This window comes from Parasteatoda tepidariorum, chromosome 10, assembly GCF_043381705.1.
Source record: "Parasteatoda tepidariorum isolate YZ-2023 chromosome 10, CAS_Ptep_4.0, whole genome shotgun sequence".
NCBI classification, from domain to species: domain Eukaryota; kingdom Metazoa; phylum Arthropoda; class Arachnida; order Araneae; family Theridiidae; genus Parasteatoda; species Parasteatoda tepidariorum.
In genome coordinates, this window is record NC_092213.1 from 70,864,692 (window position 1) to 70,888,126 (window position 23,435).

Sequence of the window (23,435 nt, forward strand, 5' to 3'; positions counted from 1 at the left end):
TTTTATTTTAATTACTTAATAGTGCTGAGATATATATGAATCAGAATAATCATTTGTCAAATTTTAACCACCTTTCTTTTATCTCACTTAAATATTCAACTTTAGACAAAAATTCTAAAACTGATGAAGAGCGGCGTTTTCGGAAAGCCTTGTATTGGGTATTTCTAAAATATAGCTTGATATGTTGTGTTCATAGAAGCTCTAAATTATTTTCTTACAAATGAACATTTATGCAATAAAACCAAAGAAATTTAAATATGCACTACTGTACAATTTTGGAAGTTCTCTCAGTTTTTGACATTTTATTTATTTATTTTTTTTTTGAATTCTCAAGAATCCTAGAAAGATTATCTTATAACTTTGAAGCTGTTTAGATCATGCAATTTCTCGTACCAATCAATAAATTTTAAAACCTTCAAAAGTTTGAGGGACCAGCAAAAAATTGCAAAAAAAAAAAGTATTTTTGAACATTTTACGCCGGAAAATATAACAATAAACTCGATCGACATTTAAGCTATTATTTGCGTAAAATTTCGCAATAATAATTTTTAAAAAAAAGAGAGAGACTTAATTCTTGACTTTTTTTTAAGTTCAGGTAACAGATCGTAAATAAAAAAAAAAAGCTTGGATTATAATTGAGACCAATTATTGCCAAGAGGAAAATCCCCCTCACACAAAAAAAAAAAAAAAAAAANAAAAAAAAAAGATTATAAAAACTTATAAAAAGATTATAAAACTTATAAAAAAAAAAAGAGGAGAACGAGTCGCTGGAATTGATTGTCAATAATTCGCTGAAACATTTACAAGCTTGATCCATAGGTAAAATGAGCTGAAAATTTTTGTTTATGTTTAATAAAAAAAGCACATATTATTTTATAAATAAGCATTTTATTAAAAAATTGGTAATAGCGTTTAATTGTTAATTTGTAATTAGGGTCAAATGTGCTTTTAGGACCAAGTGTTAGTTAATTTATCTCGTAAGATGTTTAAATACAGCTAGCTTCCACTTGAGTTTAGAAAAAGTATTTTCCTATTAAATCTAAAAACAATTCCTATTTTCTATATGTCTGAGATGACAAGTTTCATTTACTAAGATTTAAAATAATAATAATAATATCAATTTATATATATATATTCGGTAAATTTTGCAATTTTGTCCTATACAATAAAATGCTAGAACATTCTAAATTTTGTTTCTTTTACGATTCAATTTATTAATCACTTTCTATACATTAATTTAATGAAAAAACAAACAAACAGGGATATTGTTTTTTTAAGAGTCTTTTATTTTTAACTCATGTTTACTTTGAGCTGAACTCTGCTTCTACACTGATGAAAACATTAGAGGTTTAAAAACTATAGTGCTGCTATCTTTCAGCTGGTGTATTTACTACATTTAATACCACTGTTTCGGCAACAGTAAAAAAAAAAAAAAAAAACTGTAAAAAAATATGCGCTGCAACGTTTATGCTTGTAACAGATGGCTATTCACAAACGACAAAAAACTAAATTAATAATGTTGTATTTATATTTATGTAACAGTAAAATTTCCTTTTGATTTGAAAATTATTTCTTAAAAAATATTTCAGATATTTCCTTTAGTGCTGACATCTATGAGCATCTTATTCCATCAAAATTTACGAAATCATTCATAATTTTACGTATAAAAATGCAAAGGTGATTCACTTTCAACTCTACTCCCGACCGAAAAAGTGGTGATTGGTGTCCTATTTTTCTAACCACTGATACAATAATTTATGCTAAATCAGTAAAAAAAAAATGAAAATTGCTATTTTGTGTTAATATAATAAAATGTTTTAGAGTGAATTAAAAGTTTCCTAACTTATAAGTAGGAGCAGGAGCCAATCATAGACATATATGGCAACGTTACTTTTAAAAAGTAACGAGTAAAAGTACAAGTATTTTTAAAAAAAGTAACGAGTAAAAAGTAAAAAGTTCTTATTTTAAAAAGTAACGAGTAAAAAGTACAAGTAAAAGTACAAGTACTAAACAAAAAAAGTAACGATTTAAAAGTACATTTCTAGGAAATCGAAAATTCAAAGTAACCTAAAATTTTATTGAATAATATTCTTATGTTCTTTAATGTTTTTGCAAAATTGTTGTTATTTATTTAATTATTTTTAATTTTGAAAGTTATGGACATTAATTTATTTTTAAATTCGGAAGAATATTATAATATAATTTTATAATATAATCGTATAATATAATTTTAAAATCAAATATAATTTTAATATCAAACTTTTTATGGATTTGCACGAAAAAGAAATTTTATCTATTGATTTTAATTTTTAGTTTATTATTTTTATTTATTTAAATTACCATTGATTTAAAATTGTTTTACTCTTTAGAAACGCGTTTTAAAAACACAAACATAAACAAAGCAAACACGGGGTTTCAGATAGCTTTGTGATCTTTGAGCTAGTAAAAAATAATTGAATGTGCAGTATAAGTTGAAACAGAAGGTATTTAAACACGAAGTTAGCTGTGAATGCATATATATTGCACATTAATTTTATAAATTAAAAAAACATAAGCATTTTTTTTATGTAATTTTTTTTTTTAGAAAGCTTACCGAGTTTTAGAAAAAAGTAACGATTTCATTCGACATTTCCGTTACAAATACTTGTACCCTAAAAAAGTAACGAAAGTACAAGTAAAAGTACTAACTTTAAAAAGTAACGAAATAAAAGTAAAAGTACGTACTTTTTACTTGTACCGGCGGTACAAGTAACGAAAGTAAAAGTACTGCCATGTATGATCATAGAGGACTTAGGGTAGTACGAAATTATACCAGGTCTATTTTTTATGAAAAAAAAGTACCATAATTAAAAATAAAATTTCTTCCTTTTTCTTTAAGCGGGGAGCAGCCCGTTTATGCAACCTGTTTTACAGAAAATATGCTTTCTTATAACAGTTCCATATCGTTTATTAAAATAAACTTACTGTAAATTTTAAAAGCTAAAATACTTGCTAAAATTAGAAAAATTAACTTTGATTTCATCTTTATAGATTACCGTTGATGGTACCAAGTTTAAAATCAATTTAATAGGTAGTTAACCATAAAGAGACTGAAATATACAGATTGCTGCGTTCTGCTTAGAAAACTAAGTTTATTCTCAGCAAGTTTCTAAATTGATTACAAAATTCATTTTACTGTTATATCAGAATGTAATTTTTTTAAAAATAAAATTCATAATAGTAAAGACGAAGGAAGAACAATAGTAATATTGATATGTCGATTGATAAACTGTACAGACAAGTATAAAAACAAAATCACTTGACGTTGCTTCAAAATTGTTTTATATTATACGTTTCCCATTTTTTCATTGATTAAATCGTACTATAATAAATACACGATTTCACAGTTAAAGATTTCTAAACAATGGGGAGCATATATTGTTAATAAATGTAAGAGTTGATCGAAATAATGGAAACACTTCTACACTAACTCAGCATAAATAATTTTCTTTTAGTAGCAAATGTTTCGGAAGATTTTAATTGTCAAAACTGTTGACACAGTTCGAAGGATCATACTTGAAACATTTAGAAATGGTGTAACTTTACCCACGGAAAGGTTTGCATTATCCAAAATGAAGGTAGGAAGTTAAAAGCTTTTTTTTCCTCTTCAACCACTATAATTAAAATAAGCATTTTTATTTAAATATTGCAAACGTGATTGTGAAATCCAAGGGTTAAAAATAGCTAATTAAGTTCAAAATCTACAATTTGCGTTCCAGTACGTTCTGTGAAAATACTCTTCTAAAGTGAAAACTTCAAAATGGTTGTAAAGAGAGCAAAAACGCCCTCAGGCAAAACAATCTTCTTGCATACGCAGCAAGGTGCACATTAAATCTGTCGTTGGTGGTGGTGTAGAAGTAAGGATGAGAGTGGTACCAGTTCAGGCGCTGTCCACGTCATCTGACCAGTGTTGAAACTACTTGTGTTAAAAGTAATTGCTATTTGTACCAAGATTTTTTGACGATAGAGTTCTGGTGCGAGAAAATGGTGCTAGGTGCTTGATCATGGTTGGGTTATAATGATTTCAAAATTTGTGGTATTAACGATAGAAAAAAGCTAATAACTTCCAATGGAGTCGTGGTGGCTCAGAGAAAGGAGCGCTAACCTTCCAATGAGGTAAACCGGGTTCAAATCCCAGCAATGGTTGGTCGATTCAATTTCCACGCTCGGCTCGCAACGAACACAGTGCTGACGTAAAATATCCTCAGTGGTAGATGAATCATCGGTTAGAGTCTCCTTACCATCAAGTTGACCGTGAGAGGTATTCGTGTTCTTTCTCTCCATGTAACGCAAATGCAGGTTAGTTCGATCAAAAAGTCTTCTACAAAGGCAAATTCCCCCACCCTCCAATACTTGATCCGGGAGTTCCCTTGTCTACTGGATTGGGTTCAAAATTGCAAGGCTAGGGAGTTGAACATTGGTAGTCTTAAGACCACAATTGGGTCGACTGTTCAACGGTGGTTAAAAAATGAAATAATGCTCATGCAATAATGCAATGCTCATTTTAGTCAATCCAAATTTTGCAGAAGGAAAAATGTCATCATAACTAAAAGCTTCAGGCATGATCTTTCAAACCATGCCAACAGTTTTGCTTTTAAAATCTCTTAAAATACTTGCCTTTAAAGAAAAAACTGTTAACATAGAGTTAGTGTAGAAGTATTTCCCATTATTTTTATCTGTACCTGATTTAGTAACAACTTACTTTCCTAGATAATTGCAAAAATAAAATGTTCTTACTACCAAAATTATATCTTTTTTGAAAACCATCAGCGCTTTGTCCAAATTATCTCAATTAGCAAACAAAAAATTTTATTTTACGTCTTTAAGCATTCCGTTCACGTTATATTACCAATCAATCTAGAATGTTGAAATTCAGTTATGAAACTTGCCTTACGCAATCGAAAGTGTATAAATAGCGATTAGCGCCAAATAAACAAGGCTGTCTGATAAAAGTTTAGTAAGAAAGCTGGTCAAGCCTCCGGCGCTACTAACATATTGGCTCCAGTCTCCTTTAATGAATTATTATTATCATAATATTACAAGAAGGAGAGGCAGCTCTGTTATTAGACATGTTTCATTCTCCACCCTTAACTAACTTTCCTTATCGCTAATAAAATCTGGTTCTGGTGTTGGGATATCTGAGACCTTTTTCACCTTTTATGGTTTTTATAGATTGTTGAAAGTTGATTTTATCAAAGGGTTGACAATGTTTTCAAGCTTGAAACAATGGAAAGGTGCAGATCTCTTTACTTTTTTATTTACATCGAAACGTTGCTTATTTACTTTCAAATTTTTAAAATTATGTCTAGTAATTAAGAGTCATTATTATTTTTTTCCCAAATTGTTCTAAAACATCTAGAATAATCGAATTAATGTTCGTTTTATTGCACAGGCAGTACAAGATTACACAGTTTATACTAAATTAAGTTTTGGAGAAATAAAATACTAATGTTGAAGGCACCATTACAAATCAATGTCTAGTTACTTTCGTAACATAAGATAATCATTAAAAAAAAATTCGAACAAAATAAATAGGTGTAACATTTACATTGAAAAATTTTCAATTACAATGAAAACAAATCAATGTCTAGTTACTTTCGTAACATAAGATAATCATTAAAAATTTGTTTCGAACAAAATAAATAGGTGTAACATTTACTATGAAAAATTTTAGAATCTAGAAATGGGTTCATCGCACTAAATCATAAACTTATTACCATTCTTTTTTATCACTATCTTATCATTGAAGGTATTATCTAAATACATTATATCGGGTCTATTCTTTTATTTAANTAAATTGTGAGAGGAACAGGAAAGAACTAAATAATTAAATTTTCACAAAGGATGCCCAGATGGTATTATCTCTTTCTACGACACAGAATAAGACGAAACGATTTCGTGATGTTTGGTGGCATTTCATTGTGCAACTTTTTTTATTTGTCTTGGCAGTTGACTTTTTAATTTCTCGCTCAGGAAAAGTCACTTACAACTCTACTCCACTCAGACTTTTTCAAAAGAAGAGAAAGAAATAACGTGCACACAGTATGGCCTTGCCAATCACCGTCCACAATTCTTAATGATCTATTTTTTTTCCGTCATTTTAATTTGAGCTCCATTCAACAACCATCACGCCAACACACCTATTGTAACCTCGAATATTACCACACCCAAATCTATGGTTTTTATTTCTTAGAACGTAGCTGTGAATCTTTAGCTATTGATAAACTATAAACTGCGGAATCCTTAATTTGAAAGATTTTTCAAGAAATTCTATAGAGCACGCAACCATGGACTTTATAGACCTAGACATATGGCAATTATTTAGGATTTCAGGACGTGAACCTAAATATGTCAATTCATAAAATTAATAAAAAGAATTATTACTAAGAGCGTGCAGTTGTATAAAAAGCAGAACACAAAAATTTTTGTTTAGTGATATCATTTTTCCATTCTAAAATGCAAAGAAAAATAGTGGTAGCTAAACCATTTTTTTTTTTTTGTAACAGGTTTTTGTGAGAAGTGTTAACCGGTTAAGTATCAACGTTCTCGTGAAGTTTTTCGAAAAGATTAAGACTGGTAGTTTAATTAATTCATTCTAGGAGGAACAAGTCAGTCGTATTTACCACAATTTATTAATAATGTAAATATCTATATTTTGACCTGGAATTGGATGATAGTAATGTTTCAGAGCTAAATGCCATACCTGCCAACTTTTAATACCTTCCATTATCATTTTTCCCAGGGGTATTAAAATGGAATTAAAACTTCAATTTTAAGCAATCAAATACGTTGTATTTGAGAAAACTTAAGTTNTAACTATATTCTTTATTAAATGACTCGTTCGGAAAATGAAGTATCACCGTTCTCATGAAATTTTTTCGAAAAGGTTAAGACTGGTAGTTTAATTATTCCATTCCAGAAGTTCATCTAGGAGGAACAAGACAGTCGTATTCACCGCAATTTATTAATAACGTAAATATCTGTATTTTGACCTGGAATTGATCATAGAAATGTTTCAGAGCTAAATGCTAGCCAGCACTGGAAAATTTCGTATTAATCTCAGCATAAAAGACCCACCACTTTTCCCAAAAAGGGCTTTTTACGTCAAAATTAAATGTTGCATTTTCACATTTTTAGCGTTAATAACTATTAAAATATTTTACTCATCCGTAAAAAAAGATGAAATTAATTTATTTTTACCAGTATATACTCTTTTTCATTCTAATACATAAATAATTTAAACCCTGAATGCGATTTATTACGCACGGGATTCCCGCGGTCCTTGAAAAATTTTAGTAGTCGTAATAAATTCAGGTTAATGTTAAAAGATGTTTCATATTTTAACATACTATTTTGTCGTTAAGTAGTTTAGAAGCATGAATTTTCATGCATGTATACTTTCTTTGGAAAACAATTTTAAGTGGTGGTTACAGAGAAATTAAGTATCAACATTTTTTTAATTTTCGGTACCACTTTTTAAAATTTACAAGGCCCGTGGGAACCCTATTATAAGTTTAAAAGATTAACTATACATGATTAAATTGATTAGATGATATTTTAAGATACGAAATCAGACACAAAAATATTTATAGTGGTGAGACATGCACTAAGAAGGTAAAAGAGTGTAAGAACTATATATCATTAATACGGTTTCTTTTTTGATGATAAACTGAAAGAAATCATTAAAAAAGTGTTGTTAGCGTTAATCAATTTTTGATCAATAACTGATTTATGTTGCTCATCACTTTTGCAAAAAAAAAAAAAATCAACGATTTTAGATGAAAATAAAGATATGTCTACTAATAAAGTTAGGTTGAATGGTTTTTGTCCGAAATATATTATAAAAATTGATAAATTAACCGGAAATCAGTTAAATCCAGATAAAATATCAAAACTCATACTTTACTCTCGTTTTAAATATTCAAAGAAGCGCGCGAGAGTTTTCAAAAAGGATCAACATTGTTTTTTATTTAAATATAAACATTAAATAAATATGGCAACAGAAACATAATTAAATGTTAAAGTATGTATTTTGCTTTCACTATAGATATTTGAACAAAATTTTACCTGAAAGTTGAAGAAATTAATAATGAAAACCGAAAAAAAAGTTTTTTCTCATGATAGTAGTTGTTGGGAATTGCACAATTTTTAGACATAAAAACTGCTTTCTGATTGCAATAACAACTATTTCAACCATTTTATTAATTGTTCAAAAAAGTATATACAAATAAAATAATGCATTACGTAGTTTAAATTGAAAGGTAGTAGTAATTCTTATTTTAAACGATGTTTAATTCTTTATTTTGCTGTATTTTTTTTTATTAATTAAAATTACTCTTTCAAAAAATAGAAACAGAAAAACGCAAGGTAAGAATGAATTTCTTGAGCAAAAGCACCCATTTTTATATTAAAACAAATTGTCAGTACATGGCCAAAAAATTCTTAATCAAAATGCATCATTAAATTAAAATACAATTTTCATTTTGTAAAGAAATACACGCTCACAGTAATAAAAACTCAGCAGCCAACCAATTCATTTCAACCTAAAAATTATTCTTCAGTTGTAACAATGAACTAATATTTGTTTCTTATCATTAATATGATTTAAAATTATTTTAACCACTAAGGCATGCAAATGGTTGAAACAACGCAAAAGTGAAATGAAAAAGGAAATGAATGGCTTAAAAAGCACAAATAAATAATTCTGAAAAAATATAGTTTCAAAAATATTAATTGAATAAATGAATAAAAAATTTTAATACAGAAAACTAAAAAAATTGTTTATAAAAATTTTCTGCAAAAGATAGTAACATCCAAGTCAATGACCAGGACTGTTCAAGTAATCAATAACATCAACAATCAAACATTACCGTAATTGCCTGCATCACGCCATCACATAAATAGCGATAGCAATGACCAAATAATCGATTTGTAGGTGTTGGCTTAGCGACATTTGACATGTTAATAAGCTCAAAAATTATTTCAANTTTAGCGTTAATAACTATTAAAATATTTTACTCATCCGTAAAAAAAGATGAAATTAATTTATTTTTACCAGTATATACTCTTTTTCATTCTAATACATAAATAATTTAAACCCTGAATGCGATTTATTACGCACGGGATTCCCGCGGTCCTTGAAAAATTTTAGTAGTCGTAATAAATTCAGGTTAATGTTAAAAGATGTTTCATATTTTAACATACTATTTTGTCGTTAAGTAGTTTAGAAGCATGAATTTTCATGCATGTATACTTTCTTTGGAAAACAATTTTAAGTGGTGGTTACAGAGAAATTAAGTATCAACATTTTTTTAATTTTCGGTACCACTTTTTAAAATTTACAAGGCCCGTGGGAACCCTATTATAAGTTTAAAAGATTAACTATACATGATTAAATTGATTAGATGATATTTTAAGATACGAAATCAGACACAAAAATATTTATAGTGGTGAGACATGCACTAAGAAGGTAAAAGAGTGTAAGAACTATATATCATTAATACGGTTTCTTTTTTGATGATAAACTGAAAGAAATCATTAAAAAAGTGTTGTTAGCGTTAATCAATTTTTGATCAATAACTGATTTATGTTGCTCATCACTTTTGCAAAAAAAAAAAAAATCAACGATTTTAGATGAAAATAAAGATATGTCTACTAATAAAGTTAGGTTAAATGGTTTTTGTCCGAAATATATTATAAAAATTGATAAATTAACCGGTTAACGTCCAGCATCATATATTTAGGACAGTTCCTTTTTTCAAAGACATTCATTGCGGTGGGAAACGTTTTTCAGAATTTTCTTTTATCTGGGTGAATTAAAAGATTCTCAGATACCATAATTTATGAAAGATCTCTGACTAGATCTGGAATGAAAAGGAGCAAGTACTTTTTGATCTATCAAAGACTTTTAGAGAACCCTAACAATAGAAAAACCAATTAATTTCGATAGTATATTATACCACCTCCTTTTCCATAAAACCACTTCTTGTATCATTTCAATCTATAAAGTCGGGACAAAACGGGTTAAATTATTATGCTTTATTTTTATGAAGAAAAAAAAATTACAAGTTTCAAAAATGAGGTACTTGTCACTCAAAGGGTTAATAAATACGGTTAAATGGTTTATTTAAGGACTATTAGTATCCCAGCAAAGTTCAGAAAAAAATGGTATATAAAATTGTTTCATTTCTAAAATACTGAAAAGTATTCCTTTCCCCCACGTAAGAAATAGTTTTGTATGAATGATATACTTTTGCTGTAAGTTTTGGTAGTCACGGACGTTTTACTGTTTTAGAAAAAGAAGATAAACATGAACTGGTTTTATTCCCAATATTTCCAGGGAGCAAACAGCTTTGTTATGTATAATGGTAGACGAAATCAGTTAAATCCAGATAAAATATCAAAACTCATACTTTACTCTAGTTTTAAATATTCAAAGAAGCGCGCGAAAGTTTTCAAAAAGGATCAACATTGTTTTTTATTTAAATATAACCATTAAATAAATATGGCAACAGAAACATAATTAAATGTTAAAGTATGTATTTTGCTCTCACTATAGATATTTGAAAAAACATTTGCCCGAAAGTTGAAGAAATTGATGAAAAAGCGAAAAAAAAAAGTTTTTCTCATGATAGTAGTTGTTGGGAATCGCAACATTTTTAGACATAAAACTGCTTTCTGATTACAATAACAACTTTATCAATCATTTTATTAATTGTTCAGAAAAGTATATACAAATAAAATAATGCATTACGTAGTTTAAATTGAAAGGTAGTAGTATTTCTCATTTTAAACGATGTTTAATTCTATATTTTGATGCATCTATTTATTAATTAAAATTACTTTTTCAAAAAATAGCTACAGCAGCCCCTTCAACTGAAAAACGCAAGGTAAGAATTCTATTTCTTGAGCAATCGCACCCAGTTTTATGTTAAAACAAATCGCCAATTCATAGCCAAAAATTCTTATCCAAAATGCATCATTTAATTAAAATACAATTTTCATTTTGTAAAGAAATACATGCTCACAGTGATAAAAACTCAGCAGCCAACCAATTTATTTCAACCTAAAAATTATTCTTCAGTTGTAACAATGAACTAATATTTATTTCTTATCAATAATATGATTTAAAATTATTTTAACCACTAAGGCATGTAAATGATTAAAACTACGCAAAAGTGAAATAAAGAAGGAAAGGAATGGCTTAAAAAGCACAAATAAATAATTCTGAAAAAATATAGTTTCAAAAATATGAATTGAATAAATGAATAAAAAATTTTAATACAGAAAACTTAAAAAATTGTTTATAAAAATTTTCTGCAAAAGATAGTAACATCCAAGTCAATGACCAGGACTGTTCAAGTAATCAATAACATCAACAATCAAACATTACCGTAATTGCCTACATCACGCCATCTCATAAATAGCTATAACAATGACCAAATAATCGATTTGTAGGTGTTGGCTTAGCGACTTTTGACATGTTAATAAGCTCAATAATTATTTCAACCATTTCTTTAGTACATGTTTTTAATTACAAGTTTACTTATTTTTTAAAAAAGTTAACTTTTTGAATATTTGTCAATAAACTTACAAATTCTTTGTTAATTTATAAAAAAATTTAAAAAAAAAACATGCTAACTCCTATATAAATCGTAACTGCCAAGATTTCGGTTTTAACCAATTGGTTTTTCTAATGTTAGTAAAATATGTACAACAATATTTATTCCAATTTAATCAACATGGTCAGGCCTGAAAGCGAGACGGAAAAGAGAAAATACTGGTAGGAGAACTATCTCAATATTATATAATATTCGGGAGAAGTTAATCTATTGTGAAGAATAAACAATTCACTGTAAGTAACTAATTCTCGGCGAAGACGCAATTCAATATAAAAACTGTATTCGTTAAAAACGATTGGTAGTTATGGATTTTAATTATTCCTGAAAATAAGCTAAGAAATGAAATTTATTTGTCACCAGTTTTCACACTTTTCCGTCTTGATATATATAGGCTTTCAGCCCTGAACATGGTTCAGAAAAAATATGTATAAGCTGAACAGGTATGCCAACTACTCCACATTGTGCAAAAAAATTTTGAAGATGAAAAGTGTTATAAACTAAAACTTGATGGAATTTAGTTATTGCTCTTTGAACTACTATAAGCACAATGCAATTTAGTTTACATCATCATCATCATCAACATTTATCTGGGCGCCTGGGGCCGTTAGCGGCCTTTTTCCCATTCGTCTTGAATTTTGATCTTTAGGGTGGTTCTTTCTGGTAATTGGAATGCAATTGAAGTAAAGGAAAGCAATTTAGTTTACATAATACAGAATTTTCATATCATTTTTAAAGTACTCTAAATAATGTGGTTACTAATTATACAGTTGTAAAAAAATATTAATTTTCGAGTGCAAAGGATTAAAAGGCTCATCACAAGAAAACAAATTAAAGTGGCGTTTTATTGGAACTTTTGAATTATTAATCTGTAGTGGTTGGCAGAGTAACTTTCAAATAAATTTGCAAGAATCATACATTGAAGCAGAAATTTTGCTTCAATGCATTATTAAAAAAATTATTATTAAAACTAATTATTTAAAAAAAATTATCCACAAAGCGCAGCAAGTTGGTATCACTGATGCAAAAACTCAATAGTTATGAGATGAATTTTCAAATGTAAGCTTAATTAAAAGATAATAAAGATAGGTTTACTATTTCACTACTTTAAATGTTAGCTAAATTGAAAAATATTATTGATAGGTTTTTATTTCACTACCACTTTAAATATTAATTAAAAATTTTTAAATATATCAAAATTTCCACTGTACAAACGTTGGCTACAAATGTCGCGATTCATCAAGTGTCAAGTTAAGAATGCTCAAACTTGATTTTCTATTTATTAAAGTTGTGGATTTTTAATTGACTCGTTCTGTATGCAACATATGGTTATTGCATGAACCAGCAATGGAGAAGGAGGCTTTGTTATGACGTTAACATTTTTTCCCGTAAAACTTCGCGTAAACCATTTCATCAATACTGCATTCAATCTCATCCTTTAAAGCGGGAGTGGTCATGGGATTTTAGCATATACATTATTCAGAAAAAAAAGTTGAACAGTGTTAAATTGCTTAATCTAGGCATCCAGTGCTGATTACTGTAAAGAAAAATGTTGCTAAACATTGAAAACACGTTGCACTTAGAAGGGATACCGCCGGCGACGAAAAATGTAAAAAGTGGTTAAAACTCAATTATTTTTGTTTATTTATCAATTGCTCGTGGCATCCACTATTTTAAGAAGTATCAGGGCTGTTTGTTCACCGAAAAAAAACATCTAACTGAAAGTAAAATAACTTTCTTTCAGGCTTGTTTTTTCTAGGAAATGTGCGTGATTTCCAAGACTTATAGATTCTTATTTTGCACCATGGGAAACATTGTTGTATGCATTAAAACTTTTAATATGCCTTGGTATCCAAGGTGGTATCTTAGCGCCCGCACTAGATTATTTCCATATTTAAGATCTCTTCCTTGAACTATTAAGTTTGAATCCTAGAACGTGAAAATACGATCATTGGGACAAAAGTTATACGGTGGTCCTTTTTTTTAATTTTGCACACTATACAAACAGCCCTACGTATTTATCAGTTCTGAATCTCATTTCGAAAAATGAAAGAAAAACTGGAATTCGGAATAATTTGTTTTCCTACCTTTTATTCAGAAATTATCCGTGATTATAGTTATTTATGAACAGTTATAAATTTTTTATTTATTTATTTCATTTAATTATTCAATTGCAGCTACCACTTTGATATACATTGTAAATTATTCTTATTTAAAAAGAATAAATTCATTGTAAACCCCTTCAATAGTAAATTGAAAGAATTATGATAGAAAAAGTTGCAAACGTTAGTCTTTTTTAATAGATTTTTATTTCTATTAATTACCCTTTTTTATTTTTAGTCGCTTGTGGCACCCCTGCTATTAACAATTAGTGGTAGTCACTGATATTTATCCCCCCCCCCTCTAAGAAGAGTTATAAATGAAACGGTTTTTCTAAAAGTTTTTTCCAGGAAAATTACTCCCTTAATTTCCATGCAAATGTTAGAAGATATTATGCAATTCTTATATAAATCATTTCCTCATCCTTTCGTTTCAAATGCGAATACAGACATTATTTTACGAAGCAAAGGAAAATTGATAATTTAAAAGTATTTTACGAAAGAATTCAATGAGCAAAAAAAAAAAAAACTCCAACAAATGTAATTTTACATTAGCGGCAGAAAAAGTTAAGTGTTCGTAATATATGTAGTTAGAATTGTATAATGACAGTTTTATAGTTGAAATTCCCATTTTAAGAACAAATGAAGTCATCCAAAAAGCACAGGAAATGGAACTTTAAATCGAAGAAGGTCGTACTAAAAATAGTTATGATAGGTTAAATAATTTGTCCTTACATTTAATGAGCCTACGTATAAAACTGAATGGGTGACTTATACTTCTCGGATAGCAATTAAATAGCATATTGTTCTCTGCAAAGTGAAATCTTGATGACAATTTAAATGTGCACAAAAGAAATAAAAGATGTAAAATAAAAAAACACAATAAACCAGTTTTTTTAAAACTAAAATTAAAGTTTGATTTTTCTAGGATAAAAGCATCATTTATAAAGGCATAGTGCACATTTTGAAAATTTATTAACCTAGAATGCTTAACAGCTGCATCATAAAATCTGTAAGCAATATACGAGATCTTACTAGCAGTTATGCTATAAAACTAGAAAAAAGTTCACGACGTCTTAACAGCTGTGCTATTAAAGCAGTAAACAATCCACGAGGGTTTATTAACAACTGTTGTGCCATAAAATTAGTAAACAGTCCACTAGGGCACATTAACAGTTGTGCCTTAAAACCAGCATACGGTTAATAATCGATACAGCTCTGTACCTTAAAACCAGCATACGAATAATAACCGATACAGCTCTGAATATACTCTCAGGGAAGAGCTTATTCAGAGCTGTATCGGTCATAAAACCAGTAAAACAATCAACGATGACTTATTAAAAATTTCAAATATGTAACAACTCTGTATCACAGTCCGTACTTTAGAGGAACAGATTAGTTAATCTGCAAATTAGCTAGCTAATGGGGCACATTAAATGCTTACGAGCTTTAGCATTGGCATACACTTTCAACCACAGCATCTAAAATATTTTACAGAGCTCTTTTCATATTAGATTTCAAAACAGAAGCTAAGAAAACTTTTCATAATTTCTTTTTTGACAGTTTTTAGTGTTGATTTAGGCACAACTTTCATTGTCTTTATTGTGAGTACAAATCATATAAAACAGGTAATGATCATGCAAAAAAGTACACTTCTACCTTTTGTGCCAAATGGCCATATAAATATTAATATATATTTCTAAGCTTCAATGACGAAATTTGCAACTCTATAGTGACTGTCACTCCACGGCGTTTTTCGTTACCATCAAAAATTATAACCATTCTACGGCCTTTTTTCTTTAACATCTGAAATATTAGTCACTCCACGGCATATTTCGTTACCATATCAAAGAGTTTTTCGTTAACATCTGAAATAATAGTCACTCCACGGCGTTTCTGGTTACCATCAGAAATAATAGCCATTCTACGGCCTTTTGTCGTTAACTGAAATAATTGCCACTCCGCAGTGTTTTACATTACCATCTGCACTGTTGATTTAACACGTTCACGCCGGGGTGACCCACCGGTGGGTCACGCTAGATTGTCTCATCGGGGCAGCGCACCGGAGTAAAAACTGGTAACAATAAATTTCATTTTTTAGTTTTTTTCTGGGAATAATAAATATACATAACTACCAATTGTTTTTAACGGATGCAATTTTCATATTGAATTGCTTCTTCGCCGTGTTAAATTTCCTTACAGTGAATTGTTATTGTTGAGAACAGATTAACTCCTCCCGAATATTATCTAATATTGAAAGAGTTCTTCTACCAGNAAAAAAAAAAAATTCAGCGGAAATTAGCGGGAAAAATGGAAAAATCTGAGAAAAAGCGAAAATCCGCGAATCCGCGGAAGAATCTCATCCCTGATATTTCGTTACCATATCAAAGAGTTTTTCGTTAACATCTGAAATAATAGTTACTGCACGGCGTTTCTGGTTACCATCAGAAATAATAGCCATTCTACGGCCTTTTTCGTTAACTGAAATAATTGCCACTCCGCAGTGTTTTACATTACCATCTGTACTGTTGATTTAACACGTTCACGCTAGATTGTCTCATCTTGGCAGCGCACCGGAGTAAAAACTGGTAACAATAAATTTAATTTTTTAGTTTTTTTCTGGGAATAATAAATATACATAACTACCAATTGTTTCTAACGGATGCAATTTTCATATTGAATTGCTTCTTCGCCGTGGTAAATTTCCATACAATGAATTGTTATTGTTGAGAATAGATTAACTCCTCCCGAATATTATCTAATATTGAAAGAGTTCTTCAACCAGTATTTTCACTTTTCCCGGCGTGAACGTGTTAAACTGCAGGGCAGGGGGAACTAAAGTGTCATCAGTAAGCCTGTAGTAGCCTGCTGGATACGCTTTTAAGAATCTTAACAGAAAGATTTTTTTTTCTAAAATGCTTTTTTAAATTTATAAATATGTTATTTGTACTCTCATTTACTAAATTATTTATAACTTTTTTTTTATAATCTTACCAGGTATATTGTCTGGTTTGGCGTCCTTTCCTTTTGATCCAAATGTGTAAGAAGGTGATTTGCCATGCACAGTCTTTTCACATTTTTCAGGAGTATATTCTCCAGGGGAAGGTGTCTGGAATAATTGGGGATCTTTAGGGCGACCAGAGATCGTTTTGCCGTGGTGTGCGTCCTTTCCTGTCCGTGTAACACTAGATACGTTGTAACTGCCTGGTCCTGGTGTCTTGAATTTTATTTTGTCTTCGTGCCTAAAACAGTAGAGAGATTTATTTTTTAGAGGTTAGACAGAAAAACTGTTTTAGCATAACAGATTTTGGATCCCGTGTCATTCCGGGTGGAATATTTTAATTCGGTGGAATTAATCCGGGATTCCATTCATATGTGGAAATTAATTATTATCCCGAAAAAACTCGGATGCAACAGAGATTATCAGTATATTTTTTTATCTCGTGTTTTTTTTTTTTTTTTTTTTTTTTTTTTTTTTTTTTTTTTTTTTTTTTTTTTTNACTGTTTTCCGAATTTGTTTGGGAGTTCGCTAAATATTGTTTAACATTTTTCAATATAGGAAAAGTTAACTCCTAATTTTAGTCAAAGAGATTGTGGTCATCGTTCTAAAATGAAGCGATCTTACCTTTTATACTTTAAACTATTAGATTAAAAATTGAAAAGCTAAGATATAACAATTCTTACAGTTTTTGTGGTTTACACTATAGTCGAAAAAAATGAATTTTTTTTATCTCAATCTCTTTAAAATGGTTGAAAGTTTTAAACGACTCTCATTACATTGACTTCCATTTAATAAAAATGACTCTCACTACAACGTTAACACTCCGAGATGAATCCGAGGGCCACAGGCGGGCCCAGATGTCCACTTGAGGAATTTTACCCCGTCAACTCTTTCTAGGTAACGAAAAATTTAATTAACTTCACTTATACAATAGTTACCCACATATGTCCTTAATAAATATCTATTTGATTTAACACTCATCTATATACCGACTGCCTTCTATTACAAAGGCAAAGTGTTCCTTTTCATACTACATTTAGAATCTATTTAATTTAATGGCTTTCACTACAACGTCTAAATGGAATAGGCCCGAAAGCGGAACCAATAAATGTCCATTTGAACGAACAGGACTCTACCAAGTATCTTTAAGTTAAGAAACTATCCTAAAAAATTAAATTTTTCCTATCGTTTCCGTGATCGTACGGTCATAATTAAAAAATTTTAAGTCTTGCACGAACTCTGCTCAAAAATGTCCTAGCATGATAATGCATTTTATGCGTAAGATGTTCTGCAATGACTGCCTTTTATACATATATTTGAATCCTTTTCAAATAAGAAGTCATATAGTGTGCACATTAAATATCCTGTTTTAATTATTATTATTATTTTGTGTTTCCGCACTTAAATGTCTATAATGTTCTCCTCCTGTTTATAATTTTACTTGTCTTTTTGAAAAGCTACACTAACAATTAGCTTTTGACTAACAATTTATGATAAAATTAGTGATTCCGTAATAAACGATATATTTTTAAATAGTAATTGATAGTGAAACTCCTTTTAAATCAACTTCATTAAACTGATGAAAAATAAACTACTGAAAATTAAATAAATTACCAATGCAAAAAGTCTTCTGCAAAAAAAAACCCTGAAAGTTAAAAGCTAGATGTCACTAAAAAAACTGTATTCTAAAAATAAAAAAAAAAACTAAAAGTTAACAGCTAGACGACACTAAAAAAACTGACTATCAGTATGCTATTTCCTATTCTTAAATGGTTAATGCCCTCATAAAATAAGTTGTTAAAGTTAATGATTAAAATACTTAAACTTACTTTATAATGAAACTTACTTTCCAGAAAATGTAAATGATGGTGACTTTACTTTAGTGAAGTCATTTTGCTTCGGACCTAAAATAAAATAGAACTCTTTAATCTATTAAAAAAATAATTAGAGAACAACATGACAGGAATGATAAGGGAAAGAAGAAAAAAAAACTAAAACGAAAAGAAAACTATTTAAAAAACATGGTTAAGTTCGAATCCAAACATGGTTAAAATAACCCAGCTAGTATGAATAAAAGCTATTTAATAATTCTAGGTTATAAAGTTTACCCCGGCAATAAATATTTGAGAGCTTCTTGGAATAGATTCTACATCATTACAGAAATTTTGAACCCCTTACTATTCTATTAAACCTATTTATGGTTTTAAAACTAGGTTTTGGTGCTTCAATTTTCAGAAAAGATAAATAATAGTAACTTAAATGTTTCATTATTACCATTTTTTCAAAATTTAAGCTTCATGTCCCCCCTAACATATTATTGCTAAAAATATTTTCAGATTGATCTAAATTCATTCAGTTTCTTAAAAGTAAAAAGAGTTACTCATAACCGAAAATATCTATCACTGCAAAAAATTTCGCCCTTTTTTTCACAGAAGCAGTTATTATTTCTATAAAATGTGGCATTTATGGCTCTGCGTAAGCGGTAATTAATTACTGCCCGGTCTGTGATTGCGCAATGATATTCAATCGAAGCAGAAAAGAGATGCATATTTGCTAATCTGTATAATCGATAAGAAGAAAAAAAAAAGCGTTAACCGTTTAAACGCCAATGCTCCACATTTGTAGCATGTCTCTTTTTCGAGATAAAAAAAAGTTCTAATGTCAACAATAGTTTTTTAATGAGCAAGACATTCCTATTTACTAAAATATTTCAAAAGTACCTAAATCTGCATTTGATTTTGAAACATCGCCGTCGTTTTACTTTTAAACCAGTTAGATAACTAAAGGCATGAAATATTTAGTTAATTTAATAACAAATGTGATACCACTTTTTACGTAAGGGATCTTTTCTAATAGTTCCAAAATATATTATTTTGCCGAATATGGGGTTCCGTGTTGGCGAAGAAGTTTAAATTTTAGGATATTCTTGATAACAAAATTTAACACGTTCACTCCGGGGTGACCCACCAGTGGGTCACGCTAGATTGTCTCATCTTGTCAGCGCACCGGAGTAAAAACTGGTAACAATAAATTTTATTTTTTAGTTTTTTTCAGGAAATAATAAAAATCCATAACTACCAATTGTTTTTAACGGATGCAAATTTTATACTGAATTGGTTCTTCGCCGTGATAAATACATGATAAATCTATTCTCAACGTGATAAATCTTCGCCGTGATAAATCTATTCTCAACAATAACAATTCCATACCTGCCAACTCTTCCGGATTTTCCGGAAGATTTTATTTTCATATTTAAAATGGTAGTAGCTAGATACTATTTTTTCTTTTATAATCTTAATTTTTAAATGATATTGGTCACCACTATTCTTACAAAAATTAAGCGCAGATATTAATATGCGTTACTATCATGGTTGTCAACTTAAGTTTTCTCAAATACAACGTATTTGTTTGCTTAAAATTGAAGTTTTAATTCCATTTTAATACCACTAGGAAAAATGATAATGGAAGGGATTAAAAGTTGGCAGGTATGCAATTCCTTACAGTGAATTGTTATTGTTGAGAATAGATTAACTCCTCCCGAATATTATCTAGTATTGAAATAGTTCTACTAGTATTTTCTCTTTTCCCGTACCAGTATTTTCACTTTTCCCGGCGTGAACGTGTTAAGCGGGTTACGTAAAAATTTTTTTTTGAAATTTCAGTGATCTACACAGAAGTTTAGAAAGTGGTAGCATATGACAGTGAACAGGGGCTTAGCCCTTTAGAGCAGTGATTCTCAACCATTGTGCCGCGGCACTTTTGTGTGCCGCTAAATTCTCAAAATGTGCCGCCAAGTATTAGAAATGACACAATAAAAATAATAATGTTTTTTTTTATTACGATTAAAGTTTAAATTAAAGAAATTGTGTATATATATATAAAATATTGTATATATAGACATACATTTTATAATTTTTCCACGATTTAAGCAAGCTAAATATTAACTTTTAAACGGAAATAAAAGTTAATCATTAAAGTAAGCTTTGCAATTAATAGTTACAAAAACAAATTGACAAAGGATAATGTGCTTTTGTAGCACATATTTTTTTATTTTACATTCAAAATTATTATCACAATCTATTTAACACAGCATACCTGCCAACTTTTAATCCCTTCCATTATCATTTTTCCCAGAAGTATTAAAATGGAATTAAAACTTCAATTTTAAGCAAACAAATACGTTGCATTTGAGAAAACTTAAGTTGACATCAATGATAGTAACGCATATTAATATAAGTGCTTAGTTTTTGTAAGAATAGTGGTGATCAAAATCATTTAAAAATTAAGTTCATAAAAGAAAAAAAATAGTATAAATTTACTACCACTTTAAATATGAAAATAAAATCTTCAGGAAAATCCGGAAGAGTTGACAGGTATGACACAGTGTATTATAGGTAAGTAAACAACTTTGAAACTAATTTTTTTCATTGTGTTCCGTCAGATTTCGAAATCGTTTAAAATGTGCCGCCCCTCAAAAAAGTTTGAGAATCACTGCTTTAGAGTATATCTTAATAAATATTGCTTCAATTATCATTTATGAGCATCATATTTATTTATTTCGGATGATATTAATTATAATAAAATTTTCCCAAACTGTATCAGCTTGTAATCTTCGAATACTTTCGTTTCTTTCTTTTTTTTCTCTTTCTAATAACGTAATGCTTTCTCCTATATATTTATTTATTACCTTTTCTATTATCAAGCATTGCATAAAGAGTCATTTAAAAGAGCTATTAACGAGCCTGTCATTTTTAAAAGACATCGAGTCATAAAGTGCACAGTAGTTTTCGTGACTTGTCCTTCCTCAACTCATAAAAATATATTGATCGCCTCAGAATTTCTCTGATATTTTTTAACCAATATTTTTTTTTTTAGAATCAGGATGCCTAATCATAACTTTTTTTTTTTACAATTCAATAATATGCGTATACGTTTCTGAAAAAAATATTAAAATATACGCATTTTCATATGCAATTTAAAAAGTTAATAAAAAAAATCGGTTATAGCAGGAAATTCTGATCATAATTCTGTTTGTGTTTTCATAAAAATTCTGGTTGCTTGAAGTTTTTCGTTTAACGATAATGTGTGTTAATCTTTAGAAAAAAAAGGATACCATCAAATAAAAGATATTAAAATAACTAAATAATTACAGATAAATTTTGTTTTAATTTACTGTCTTATTATTTTGTTTCCATATTATGTTCAACGCAGTAAATCTATCTGCACATTTTTATTCCTAAATTTTTATTTTTTATCTTCAATCAAAATGTATGTCTATAAATCATATAATTTTCAAATAAAAGCTTTCTGCAAGACCCTAAAACAATTTTTTTTCATCTTTCAAAACACAACCATGCTGTTGAAATTATTTTGTATTTGTCTTAACCGTCTGTATATTTTTGAATGAAAAGTAGATGATTTTACCTTGTACTTTTTATGTAAATAACACATATTTTTATGGTAATATTATTGATGTTTTTTTTATATATATTGTCTTAGTTATTATTTTTCGAAAACGATCAATCGGTTAATTTATTATTACTCACTTTAATATTAATTAAATATTTTAATATAATCAAGAAATCAATCAAATTTTTTTAATAATAATCATTATTAAAAAAATTTAGATACTATTTCACAATTTTATTTAAATTTTATAAAATTCGAAATTTTTATTATTACAGGGATGCCAACTGGCCAACTGCTCCGCTTTCTGGAATAGTTTTAATAAAGTGGTAGGAAATTATATAGTAAAATTCGTTAAAGAAAGATAGTTACGCCTACTTTTTAATAGAGTAACCAGTAGATAGATGATTATTTTAGGATATTNACTTTTTATGTAAATAACACATATTTTTATGGTAATATTATTGATGTTTTTTTTATATATATTGTCTTAGTTATTATTTTTCGAAAACGATCAATCGGTTAATTTATTATTACTCACTTTAATATTAATTAAATATTTTAATATAGTCAGCAAAATCAATATTAAAAAATTTAGATACTATTTCACAATTGAATTTAAATTTTATAAAATTCGAAATTTTCATTATTACAGGGATGCCAACTGCTCCGCTTTCTGGAATAGTTTTAATAAAGTGGTAGGAAATTATATAGTAAAATTCGTTAAAGAAAGTTAGTTACGCCTACTTTTTAATAGAGTAACCAGTAGATAGATGATTTAAGGTTGCGTTTAATATGATACTTATAATTTTTGATATTTAGTGGTGAAAACATTACTTAAAATGAAAAATACTAAACTAAAAGTAACTCAAATTTTGCTACCACTCGAAAATACTATTTTACAAAGTGGAGCAAGTTGGCATCCCTGTTATTATATTTTCAATTACTTTTAAATGGGTTTTAAATAAAAATAGTAATAAATTCTAATTTACAAATAAAATAGACACCTGAATAATAAATTATTGTACTAATTTGATGAACAATGTAAAAAATATTGAAATATAATATTATAATAGTTCAATTAAAATTACATGAATAATTTCATTAAAGAATAAGTTTAATTATTCAAAAAGGTACTAATATTTAAATATATTATTAAAAAAACTGAGAAATATATTTTACAGATATCCACATTACTATATAAAAATTTTAATGTTCCTTAACGAGAAATTTGAAAAAATCTATGAGAACGAAAAACAAAATTCATTTATT

General features: G+C 28.6%; 1 protein-coding gene across 28 annotated transcripts in view; it reads right to left on the reverse strand.

Moving 5' to 3' along the window:
• The window catches only part of LOC107440114 (uncharacterized), a 92,943-nt gene that overhangs the window by 36,773 nt on the left and 32,735 nt on the right, over positions 1-23,435 (reverse strand). For all 28 annotated transcript variants that reach the window (XM_071186609.1, XM_071186600.1, XM_043053646.2 and 25 more), the window contains exons 3-4: positions 18,604-18,661; positions 16,751-16,998 (exon numbers count right to left, since the gene is read on the reverse strand). In XM_071186609.1, the coding sequence (XP_071042710.1) occupies positions 16,751-16,998; positions 18,604-18,661 (306 nt within the window). The remainder of the gene's footprint in view (positions 1-16,750; positions 16,999-18,603; positions 18,662-23,435) is intronic.